At 48.3% G+C, this 12,500-nt stretch overlaps 1 protein-coding gene across 3 annotated transcripts in view; it reads left to right on the forward strand.

Annotated features, from left to right (window-relative positions):
- LOC147468930 (partitioning defective 3 homolog) overlaps positions 1–12,500 on the forward strand; it is a 233,653-nt gene that overhangs the window by 18,620 nt on the left and 202,533 nt on the right. Inside the window, exon 2 of one of the 3 annotated variants that reach the window (XM_086551440.1) lies at positions 93–1,725. The exons of the other annotated variants lie outside the window; for them this stretch is intronic. Within the exon in view, the coding sequence (XP_086407566.1) occupies positions 93–152 (60 nt within the window). The 3' untranslated portion in view covers positions 153–1,725. Of the gene's footprint in view, positions 1–92; positions 1,726–12,500 lie in introns of those variants that run through there. 3 annotated transcript variants of the gene reach the window in all.

Here is a 12,500-nt window from a genome sequence, read left to right on the forward strand (position 1 = left end):
GTTGTTAACACTGCTCTTGATATTTTTTTATGAATATAATTGTTGGATTAATTATCTTCATTTGTTAATTTATTTAATTTTCTTTTCCACAGGTAAGACATCCGATGACAGTTCCTGTTATGCCAGACAGGTATGTGATTGTTGCTCCATGACCGCGCCCACACCGCCTCACGCCCGCCATCTCAGCAGCAGCTCCGGGGTCGCTAGACATTCCTTGGGCAGGGTTGGAGGGAGGGAGACGCAGGCCGCAGACAGCCAGGCAGGCAGGAATGGATTGATGGAGGCAGGCAGGCAGGCAGGCAGGCAGGCAGGCAGGCAGTGACAGGCACATTCGGAGGTAGAGAGGGAGAGGAAGGAAGGAGGGAGGGAGAAGGCGGCGTCACGAGACAAGCGTAACCTTTAAAGCGCTTGCATAATGCTCACCGCGAGATCTCGAACCTCGTAATTATTTCCGACAGTGACGAAGGCCCAGAATAAGGGTCAGGGGGATGCGAGGCTCCAGATGTTGCTCTGGCGTTTATTATGCTCCAGTTGCGTTTGTTTACGTCCGTGTGTGCGTTTGTCTGTCTCTCTGTCTCCCCCTCCTTCCCTCTCCCCCTATCATCTTAACTCTCTCTCTGCTTCTTCTCTTTCTCCCTCTCCCTCTCTTTCCTTGAAATAACCAAGATATTCAGAGCGATTGAGATGACTAATGTGAGTGAGTGAGCGTCCCGGGCCGAGCGCGTCTCTGGCCGGCCTCCGACCCGTACCCACGCCGCGTCGCCGACAGGTGTGCCCCAAAGATGCCGTCCTGCCCACCTTCCCCCTTGCCCCCTCCCCCCACCCTCTCCCGCTCCCGCCTACCACAGGCCTCTATACCTTTAAACGTCTTCGTATTCCCGTGTCTCCCCACTCCCTCCTCCATGCCCCCCCGGCCCACCCGCCCTACCTGTGCTATTGCGCAAGCGGTCCGGTATGCGGAGGGCGGCGTGGTCATTGCTGGTGGTAGTAGAGTAGTAGTGTTGGTATTATGTGCTTCGGTCTGGAGGGCTGGCCAGACGGTGCCCGCTCGCCGCGTTTCAAGGACGCCCAGTTAGGACTCCCCCCCTTCCTCATCCTCCCATCTCACTACCTCCACCTACCCCTCCTCCCCATCCCCATCCCCATCCCCATCACCTACTCCCTCCCTCCTCCGCCCTTCTTCCACCTCACCTCTCTCATCCACCTCTTCCTCTTCTCCCTCTTCTTTCATGCCTATTTTGTCTCCACTTCCTTCCCGGCTTGTCCTTTCAGTGCTTCCTCTTTCTCCGCTTTGCCTGTCTCTCTGCCGCAGCCTCCTCCTGCATCTTGGTCTTCCGTTCCCTTCCGTGCGCGCCTGCTCTCACGTCCTGCCTCGTCTCCGACAAGCTGACCCATGGCTTGGCTCTGTATCGCGCGGTTTTATGGTATCAGGTGTTTAAATGTTTTCTTTTTTCTTTTTTATTTTTGTTTTTCTTTTACTTTCCGTCATTTTGTATTGTACTTCCGTACATTTTTCCCCCTTTTATGTATTTTCATTTTCAACTCATGTTTACCGATAAAATCTTATCTACTTTCTCCATGCGAAAGATCTTGTTTCCCTTACGGTATAACAGCCTCCTCCTCCTCTTCCTCTTCTTCCTCCTCTTCCGCCTCAACCCCTTTCCCCTCCCCCTCCCCCTTCCTTCTGTGACTCCTCATCCCCTGCCACCCACCCTTCTCTCGGCTTCTTCCTCTTCAATTCTTCTATTTTCTTCTACTACTTCTTTCCTCCCCCCCCTCCTCCTCCTTCTCCTCCTCCTCCTCCTCCTCCTCCTCCTCCTCCTCCTCCTCCTCCTCCTCCTCCTCCTCCTCCTCCTCCTCCTCTTCCTGTTCCTGCTCCTTCTCCTCCTGCTCCCCTATCTTCGCCTCCCCCCACCATCTCTTCCCTATCTCCCGTCCCTAAGGGCAGCGTTCCCGTGGTAGGAAGGCGCTGCCGCCGCACTGAGCGCCCTTGCCGAGTCTGCCCCGTCCACCCCGGCGGCGTCTTTGTTCTTCCGCCTCGTGGCCCTTGCATCTTGCCTTTGCTCTTGTTTGTTTGTGTGTGTTCGGGTGTTTCATTATATCGCCCGTGGCTTATTACTTGTTCTGATTATTTATTCTGGTTGTTTTGTGTCGTCTGTGTGTCTATCTGTCTGCCTGTCTGTTTGTCTGTGTCTTTGTGTCCAGGCTCAGACTAGCGCTAACCTCATGAGCCTCTCGTTGACCTTGTCCGGGACGGGAGGGGGAGGGGGGGCAGGTTAAAGGACGCATGTTACCTTTAAAAGGTGATGTAATTACGCGCAGGGATGAAGGGGGACGATTTTCTTTTGCAATAGTGCTGATAATGATAATGATAATGATAGCAAGAGCAATGGTGATTAAAATAATGATGGTAATAATAATGTTAACAGTGGTAATGGCAATTATTAAAATTATGGCACTAATATCAATACTGATTGCTATCATTATTAACATCATCACCAGGACTATCTACTTGTTTTTTTTATTTGTTTTTATTATTTATTGAGGATTGATGGAGCGGGGTGCCAGGGTGAGGGTCGCTGCTCGCTTCGTTTCGGAAACGCTGGCTATTTAAACCCGAATCCTGAGAGAGTCACGACCTAGGTGATGTGGTTCTCCTTAGTTGGTCTCTTTCTCTCTCTCTCTCTCTCTCTCTCTCTCTCTCTCTCTCTCTCTCTCTCTCTCTCTCTCTCTCTCTCTCTCTCTCTCTCTCTCTCTCTCTCTCTCTCTTTTCTTCTCCCTCTCCCTCCCCCTCCCCACCCCTCACTCCCTCTCGATCTCCCTCCCCCTCCCCCTCCCCCTCCCCCGCTTCCTCCCCACCACCTCTCTCTCTCTTCCTGTCTCACCCTCTCCACCTCTTTCCCTCTCTATCTCTCCTTGTCCCTTTCACTCCAGCGGTCGACATAAAGGTTACACACAATCCACGGAGTGACAGTTGTGTTGCAGACGCCGAGCCACTGGGACAGGGTGGGGGTAAGAAGGAGGGGAGGGGGGAGGAGGCCAGTCGTTGCCAGGTATCGTTCGTCTCGATCCTGGACAGACGTCACCCCCCCCCCCCAGACATGCACTCGGTGATGTCACTCTTGGGGTCAGAGGTCGCGTGCCGGTATGTCGTGGTATCTGATTGAATGCCAGACACGGAAAGTGGCAGAGAAACGATGGGTTGACATGTCGAGCGTCCGGGTTTGCAATGGCGGCATGCAAGTTGCATGGTGTAAGAGACGTACGCGACAGTAAACAGTAAAATGGGGATGCGGGTCTATTTACGTTCGCCTCTAGAGATGTTTGTTTGGCTCACGGGGAAGGAAAGCCGCAAGTCACCCTTCGCGCTTCGAGATATATGGAGGGAGGGAGGGAGGGAGGGAAAGAAAGAAAGAAAGAGATGGTGACAGGGATAGGAATAGGAATAGGAATAGGGAGGGAAAGTGATACGAATAGTGAAGAGAGAGAGAAAGAAAGAGAGAGAGAGAGAGAGAGAGAGAGAGAGAGAGAGAGAGAGAGAGAGAGAGAGAGAGAGAGAGAGAGAGAGAGAGAGAGAGAGACCCAAGGTACTAAGCAGAAATCGCAAGTGGCATTAAAATACATGTTTCATCTCCCTCTACGTGAGGCGCGTTGTCTATTGGATTTCGTCTGGCCAGTCCACTCTCACTCACACTCTTATTCATTTCTCTCTCTCTCTTTCTCTCTCCCCCTCCCTCTCTCCCTCCCTCCTCCTCCCTTCCCCTCCCTTCCCCTCCCTTCCTCCCTTCCTTCCTCAGCCTCCCTATCCCTCCCTTCCTCCCTTCCTTCCTCCCTATCCCTCCCTTTCTCCCATTCTCTTCTACCCCTATTTTAAGGCTACGTTTACACATCAGACTGGGATTTACAGTCGTACCAAGAGTAACTTACTTTGTTTCTTGTAATGTTCATGTGTTTGTGTTGAACGTGTCTTCGTGTGTGTGTCATTCTGTGTGATTGTGTCTGCCCTGCCCGCCCACCTGCGAGTGGCTGTGTGCACTCATGCGTGTTTATGTGAGAACGATAACATTTTCTGTCAGAGAAAGTAAGGGTCTGCCCTCGGGCCGTGTGTGGACCTTAGCCCCAGGCCAAACCCATGAAGGCCCATCAAAGCTCGGGACCTTTTTCTTTTCTTTCTCCTTTTACGTGCTCACAACAACCTCCTACTTTCTCTCACTATCGCACATTCACACTCTTATTCTCATTCTCTCTATGTGTCTATCTGTCTATCTGTCTATCTATCTGTCTATCTATCTTTCTCCTCCCCTCTTTCTCTCTTTCTTTCTCCCTCTCTGTCTTTTCTCTCTCTCCCTCTTTTCTTCTCTTCTCTCTTCTCCCTCTCCCTCCCTACCTTTCCCTTTCGTTCTCTCTGTCTTTCTGTCTGCTTCTCTCTTCATTCATCTCTTTGGTTCTCTCTCTCCCTCCCCCCTCCCCCTCCCCACTCCTTCGGCAATACCCAGACGCATCAGAATGCATCCTGAAGGGATTAATCTTTTGCCATCCGATGAAAGTTACTTGGCAAGTTTCGCAAAGATGCTGGCTCATGTCGCGGGGGAAGCGAGAGCCGCGATGGCGGAGCGATTACGTGATAACGATAATTGTCCGATAACTTTTTTTTTCTTTTACAAGGGAAGCATCACGAAGATTTATAGTGGAGGCTGCACGGGATAGGCAGTGTCGGGGTTGAGCCTTTTGTGGAGTAAGTCTTATGGAAACAGAAAATGTTTGGTCGTATATATTACGATTTTGATCAAATAAAAAATCCGAAGTGATTTGCCTTTGGGAGCCCGTCATCTGCTCTCCCAAACTGGAAAATCCGGATCATGAAATGCATATTCCTCCCACTATTATTTTTCCATTGGTACTCTATTATTCCACCTGGTTATTTACGATGACGTGGAGCGGGCGTCATGAGCGGGGGCGCCGGGATGCTGGTCTGGGACGGTGGGAATGTAAAAGTGAAGGGGATGAAGGATGGAGGGAGGAAGGGAAAGAAAGGAAGAAGTGGACAAATAGAAAGAGAAGGATGAGCGAAGGAAGGAATGAGAAGGGAGAGGAATGGATGCTGGAAGAGAGATGGGAGAAAGGAAGTAAAGGAGAGCGGCAGATAAGGAGCAATGGATGGGAGAAGGAAGAAAGGGAGGATGAAGGGAGAGAGGGAGGGACGGACGGAGATGAGATAGTGTTGGGGAATCCATCTCGAAGGGGAAACTGGCTCATACCTTACTCACCTGCCGCGCCGCCTACCGACCACCTGCTGATCGAGGGCCGTTCCTGCTGCTGCTGCTGCTCCCTCCCGCTGGCGCTGCTGCTACGTGCTTGGTATTGCGTGGAGGCGTCGTCTCTTACTATTATTTCTCAGTGCGTGTTAGAGTTGCTGTTTTTTCTTTGTTTATTTCTGTGTGCATGTTATAGTGTTGCCACTTATTCTTTGTTGAGCGAAAAAGTAGGCAGACGAAGATAGGAAAGAGAGAGAGGGGAAGCAAGCAATGGGTACAAGAGGATAGAGAGGGAAATATGAATAGACAGGAAGAGGGGTGGGGGAGGGGTACCATGTCACGAGAAAGCGACAGCGACGGCCAAAAAAGAAGCGAGAAAATCATCCACATCTTAAGAAAATCCTGAGCGAGGGGGACGAGGCACGCGATCCTTGGAGGCAATGAGGGAGTCTTGTGGAAGAGGTGGAGTTGATAGAAGAGAGGTGGTTATGCAGGAGGTGATGGGTGGAGGAGAATGGGGAGATGGAGGAGGAGGAGGAGGAAAAGGAAAAAGATAAAAAGTTAGGTGATATGGAGATGGAGAGGGATAAGAGAAATGTGTAGTAAAAGCGATGTAGGTGAAATGTAAGAATTAAAAAGAAAAAAAGAAAAAAGAAATATTTTAGATACTTAAGAACCCAAAAAGATAATCATTCCCTGTTTTAGCAACAACAAATTTGAGAAGAAAAAAATGCTGACGCTATGAGACTAATCGGCAAGGAAAGTGTTGCCAAATATGTAGGCGAGCCAAGGTTGTTGCCAGTGCTGCGGTTGCGTTGGCTGGAGTGCCTTTCTTATGCTGGTAACGGTGACTTTCTTGTGTAGGTAGGGAGGTTGTGGAAGCGAACCAAGAAGAGGTTTCTTATGGAACTGGCAGCATGGAACGGGATTGGTCTGTTTTAGTATTTTGTCTTTTATATATGCTTTTGCTTGATTCATGTGTGTCTGTATTTATGTTTTGATTTTCGGGTTTTGCTTTCGTGTTGATTTCTATTTTTAGCGATCGAATCTTTGGCATTTCTGATTTGTTAACCTTGTTCTATCAGCTCTTCATTTTTTCCTCGCTCTCCTTGTGATCACGTGTTATATCTAAGTAGAAACCACAAGACCCCATCCCACCGTTTTCTTCCTCTTCCTCTTCATCCCTTCTCCGTTTCTCTTTCTCCTCCTCCTCCTTATCCCCTCTCATCCCCCTCTGCCTCCCCTTCCTCCTTATCCCCTCTCATCCCCCTCTGCCTCCCCTTCCTCCTTATCCCCTCTCATCCCCCTCTGCCTCCCCTTCCTCATTCCTTCCCTACCTCATTCTCTCCCTTCCCCCTCCCTTCCCTCTTGAAGGATCGACATGCCCTCCTGTTGCGCCATCCTCGATCTTATCCTGGGGCTGTGACATTTGGTGCCGCCTCGGAGGGGGACCGGGCGGGGGCGGTGTCACTCATTCGGCACTCGGGGTGCAGCGTAGGCGGGGTCGAACGAGTACTTCATGCTTGTATCTTGTTTTATTGTCTCTTCTTTTGCTTGCTTATGTGTCTGATTTTTTCGTGTTTCGTTTTCTATTTTCCGTTTTTTTTTTTGGCTTGTGTTTGTTTGTGGGTCTTTGCTTCTTTTGTTTTATTTTCTGTCTTTTATGTTTGCTCCAATTTTTATTTGCCGCTCTTTGGCTTCTTCCCTTCATTTATTTGCTTGTTTGTTTTTAATCTGTCCGTTTATTGATTCATTCTTTCGTTAATCATCTATTCTAATCTGCCCACCCATTCTTGCGAACTTACTATTCGGAAATTGATGCATTAATTAGATCCAGATTAATTAACTCTATTCGTTCTTCCTTTTGTTAATGAGCTCATCCGTCTCTTATATACCTTATAAATACCTCTTATATAAATTTCATCCATCTATCCGCACATCAGTCCATAATCCACTCATCCTACATACCTATCCTATCCATCCATCTGGCATATCTATATAGTATCTGGCCATCCATTCTGCCACGATTTTGCTTGTCTGTTCGCCGCCAGACGTACAAAGACGAGTGACTGCTTGTCTGTCCTTCCGCTATGAGAAAGGTCACGTGGGAGAAGTTGGGAGTTATTGGTAGCGTTTGCTGAAGGTCTCCCAGTCCCCTTTTAGCGCTCTGGGTTCTTGTCAAGGCCGTGGCGAGGCGGCGATTCAGTCCAATTGACGTGCGTTGCGGATTCCAGTTGTTAGTGGTGGCTCTGGCTCATTCTCTCTATCTCTATCTATCTATCTATCTATATTTCTCTCCCTTCCTCCCTCCTTCCCTCCCTCTCTTCCTCTCTCTATACACAGTTTATCTGCCTTACCCGTGTCATGCGTTTCCTTCCTCGCCGATGCGAGTGGAAGCCTCCGTGGCCACAAAGGGAAACCCAGAAGAGTCGGCCATTGGCAGCGGCGGCGTTCGTTCGTTTGCCTCGTTTGAGCGCATCAGCAGCAATGGCGGACCGCGGTGTCGTTTGCCCGGGTTCTGTTTCGAGGCACCTGCAGGCAGTGTTCTCGTTCTTGTGCGCTTGTTGGCATTTAAGAAATTAAGCTTTGTTGTCCTGCTTTGGTGTGTTTATGGCGCGGTGGAGGACGAGGGAGAGGGGAAGGGGGAATCGAATAGGAATAGTAATGACGGTTCAAAAGGGCGGGCGGAGAGAGATGGGAAGGTTGGAATGGATATGGAGGATGAAAAGGAAGATAAAATATGTCTTCGCTAGATATTGAAAGGAGACAAACGCTCCCTCCCATTAGCGTCAGGTGAATGAGTCCGTCCTCGGAAGATGATCTTGAAGGAGGCCCAAATCTTAACAGGTTTGATGACTTCATTCACGTGGAGGAGGGCGACCGTTGGACACGCTCTTTTGAATGAGCCGGCGCGGACGAGCCTGTCCTCGGCTATTCACGTCCTTTGGCCTTCGCGACACACGCACACATTCACACACTCACTCACTCACTCACTCACACACACACACACACACACACACACACACACACACACACACACACACACACACACACACACACACACACACACACACACACACACACACACACACACACACACACACACATGCACACACACACATTCACTCACTCACACACACGCGTACACATTCACACATTCACTCACGCACACACACGCACGCACACATTAACACATTCACTCACTCACACACACGCACACACTCTCTCCTTCCCTCCCTCCCTCTCCCACCTCCCTCACTCCCCATGACCTGCAATGATTTATATTTCCAGTCAGATGCGCTCACACAAGCTACCACTTCCCCCACCCCCATGCTCCAGTAGGCATTCCTCGCCCTGACCCGGTCTGCAGCAATCCAGCACGTAGGCCTACACTGTCACCGGCTGTCATGCACTGACACGCTCCGTGCTTTCCCCGGAATGCGCGTCTTGTCGAGCTTTCTGCGCTTTTGTGTTTGTTTGACTTTGGGCTGAGGACAGTGGTTCCTGCAGTGGTTTTTCATTTAGTTGTATTTATTTTTTTATGATTGTATCATAATCACCACGGTGATAGTGATACTGTGGTTATTGTTGTCATTGTTATTAGTAGAACCATTATTGTTATTATCATCATTGTTCTTGTTTTGTTATTGTCATTGTCACTATCATTATCGTTGGTATAGTATAATCATTACTTTTTGTTGTTAAAGTCATTTATATTGCTATTATCATCATAATCATGATTTTTTTTAGAAGGGGTCTAATACGTGGCCTGTTTTCCGCTGTCTGTATATGGATGATTTCTTTGTTGTGGCGCTCGTGTACTTATTATTTTTTTATGTCTGTGTCTGTAAGTGGTTGATGTGCCTCGGTTGATCGGATTTTGGGTTATGGGTGTCATGTAGTCATATGTGGCAATAGTTCTGCCGCTCTGAATCTCCCTGTTTTTCCCCTCCTCTCTCCCTCTCCAGCTCTCGTGTCCCTTTTCTCTCCCCCCCCCCTCACACCTCCCACCTGATTCCCATTTTTCTCTTCTTCCTCCCTGTCTTCCTTCTGTGACTCCTCATCCCCTGCCACCCATCCGTCTCCCCTCTTCTTCTTTTTCCTATTCACTTCTATTTTCTTCTTCTTCTTCTACTACTTCTTCCCTCCCCCTCCCCCTCCCCCTTCCCCTTCCCTTTGTGACTCCTCATCCCCTGCTACCCATCCGTCTCTCTTCTTCTTTTTCCTCTTCACTTCTATTTTCTTCTTCTTCTACTACTACTTCTTCCCTCCCCCCTCCCCCTCCCCCTTCCTTCTGTGACTCCTCATCCCCTGCCACCCATCCGTCTCTCCTCTTCTTCTCCTTCCTCTTCACTTCTATTTTCTTCTTCTTCTACTACTTCTTCCTTCGTCTCCTCCTCCTCCTCCTCCTCTCCTCCCCCTCTCCTCCCCCTCCTCCTCCTCCTCCTCCTCCTCCTCCTCCTCCTCTCCTCCCCCTCTCCTCCTCCTCCTTCTCCTCCTTCTCCTCCTCCTCCTCCTCTCCTCCTCCTCCTCCTCCTCCTCTCCTCCTCCTCTTCCTCCTCCTCCTCCTCCTCCTCCTTCTCCTTCTCTCCCAGCAACCGAACTGAAAGTCCGTTACACCCCCAGAGCCACACGTTATGGATTCCACATGCGTAGCATTTCCTCTCTCTCTCTCTCCTTCCCTCCCTCCCTCCCTCCCTCCCTCCCTCCCTCCCTCCCTCCTCCTCCTTTCTCTCTTCCTCCCATCCTTCTTCTTTCCCTCTCTCTCTCTCTTTCACTCCATCCCTCCCTCCCTCTCTCCCCTTCTCCCTATCACCCTCCCTCCCTCCCTCTCTCCCCTTCTCCCCATCACCCTCCCTCCCCCCCTCCCCCCTCTCCCTCCCTCCCTCCCTCCCTCCCTCCCTCCCTCCCTCCCTTCTTTCTTCTTTCCCTCTCTCTCCTTCCCTTCCTCCCTCTCATCCCAAATTCCACATCCACCCAACACTCGCCCCCTCCCCATCCCACCCTGCCTCCCCCTGCGTAATATGACACCGGCAGAGTACTGTGGGCGTGAGTCGCCACGCTACCTTACATACTCGTACGCCCGCCCGCCCATGGTCGTGACTAGATAACGTTGATTCGCATTTATCATGAACTTCAAGCACATAAACACATCACGAGGTTGCTATTGTTATTATTAGTTGTGTGTTTTATTATTTATAATTATTATCATTATCTTTGATATTATTTTTGTTATTTTTACCTTATGATTGTTATTATTATAATGATTGTTATTATTATTATTGTCATTATTATTATGATTGTTATTATGATTATTATTATTATTATTAATATTGTTTTTATTATCAGTATAATGATAATTATTTTCATTATTATTATTACTATTACTACAGCTATTTGTGTTATTAATATTACTGTTGTTTTGATCATATTTTATCAGTCGCTTTTATTATTATTGTTGTTATTATCATTATTATTATTGTTATTATTATTATGATGATGAAGATGATGATGATGATGATGACCAACATTATTATTCCCTTCAGTGATTTTGATAAAATTTAATTATGGTTGTTATTATCATCGCCACTGCATCTATTATAAAGCTGCTTGGCAGGCGACCCTCCGTAACCGAACTCCGCTCTGTCCTTCCGGAACCGACGCGAGAGCACAGGCGCCACATACCCTACCTCGTAGATTTATTACAACCGTGGAAGTAGGCATGGCGTGCTGGGTCGCGTTTACGGTTCCTGTGGGCGTGCGTGGGCGGTCAGGCGGAGCATGTGACAACAGGGCGTCAACAAACAGTAAATGGGTTGTGTATTTTATGGGAATTTGGATTTTTTTAGACTAAATTTGGAAGGGATATGTGCCTTTGTAGTAGGTAGGATGTGTAGGCCTAGGTATCAACAAAGAATATGGAGGATATGGGCCCGAGTTTTTTTGGTTGTAGATGTAGATGAGTAGATTTAGGTTTTCGAGTCATGGTTTGCCTTTCGTTTGGTGTACGGTCGTGGGTGTGATGGGAAGGATGTGGGCGTGATTGATTTATTAGGGGCGGGGGCTATTGATGTGGATATTGCACTGAGCCTCGAGGGACGGTGTTGATAGTCATGGTGATACTAACAACATGAAAACAGGGATATTCCTGACGAATAGCGTGAGATGAAGCCTTGAGTGGAAGGCGAAACACATGAATGTAAACACGTCGAGTCCCATAAAAGATGACTACACACGCAAGCACGCAAGCAAGCACATACTTTCCCACATACACACCTGCTAGGTTGGCTTACGGGTCACCGGGTTAAGACTTGTCCGTTTCTGAAACATGAAAAGTCATTTGGAATTATTACTGGTATTATTATTGTCATTGTTTATTATAATTGTTATTATTAGTACTCGTATCATCGTCGTTATTGTTATCGCTTACTATATATGTGCCATTATCTGTAAGTTTATCCTTATCGGATAGAATGCTTACGGGTGGAAAACAACCCAGTAACGCTATCTCGCAAGCAGATATTGCCACAGAAGAATGTGTAACATGTTCCTAAGTCAATATTCCTATGTAATGTTATTATTATTAGGGGCCGTGGGCAGAGATGTGAAAGGTGATTGCGACAGCTTGTTATTGTGTATATTCGTCGTCTAGGGTTCGATAGGCCTACTCGAGGCTCTTAGATGCACGTGAGAAAAGTTACCGTTTGTTTATTGGTTACAATCATTACTATTGCCATCCATGCATGTAGTTCGACTGTTTGTATTACGAAATGGGGAAATGTTTGCCTATCTCTGTAACGTTTCTGTCCCTTGGGAATTTAGAGCAGGTAGAGTAGATAAGGAAGTGTTCGAAGGGCTTGATAAGGTGTCTCAGTTTACCTGACTGACGATATGCCCTTAACGAGACGTGATAAGGCAGTACAGTGATTACCTCGAGACAGAAAATAATATGGTAATGATCCTTTTGAACGAAGTCATATATGTATGAAAGAGGACACATTATATCATTACTGATAGCAATGATGATTGTAAGCGATAAAGAGCGTGGGATGTCTTAACTGAACACACGCGTTTCCCTTTCCTTTCGGTGTGGTATTGTGGTTAAAGGTCTCTAGGATGGTCGTGACTGTAGCGGGAGAGGTCTTGAAAATGTACGTGTGTGAATATCTGCGTGGGGGGAGAGTGGGGGAAGGTGTGTGGTGGTGTCCAGGAAGTGGCGACCGGCTGGTGTGGCGAGGAAGTTGT

The sequence above is a fragment of the Penaeus japonicus genome, unplaced genomic scaffold (assembly GCF_977035675.1).
Source record: "Penaeus japonicus unplaced genomic scaffold, GWHDUDI00000001_assembly GWHDUDI00000025, whole genome shotgun sequence".
Lineage (NCBI taxonomy): Eukaryota > Metazoa > Arthropoda > Malacostraca > Decapoda > Penaeidae > Penaeus > Penaeus japonicus.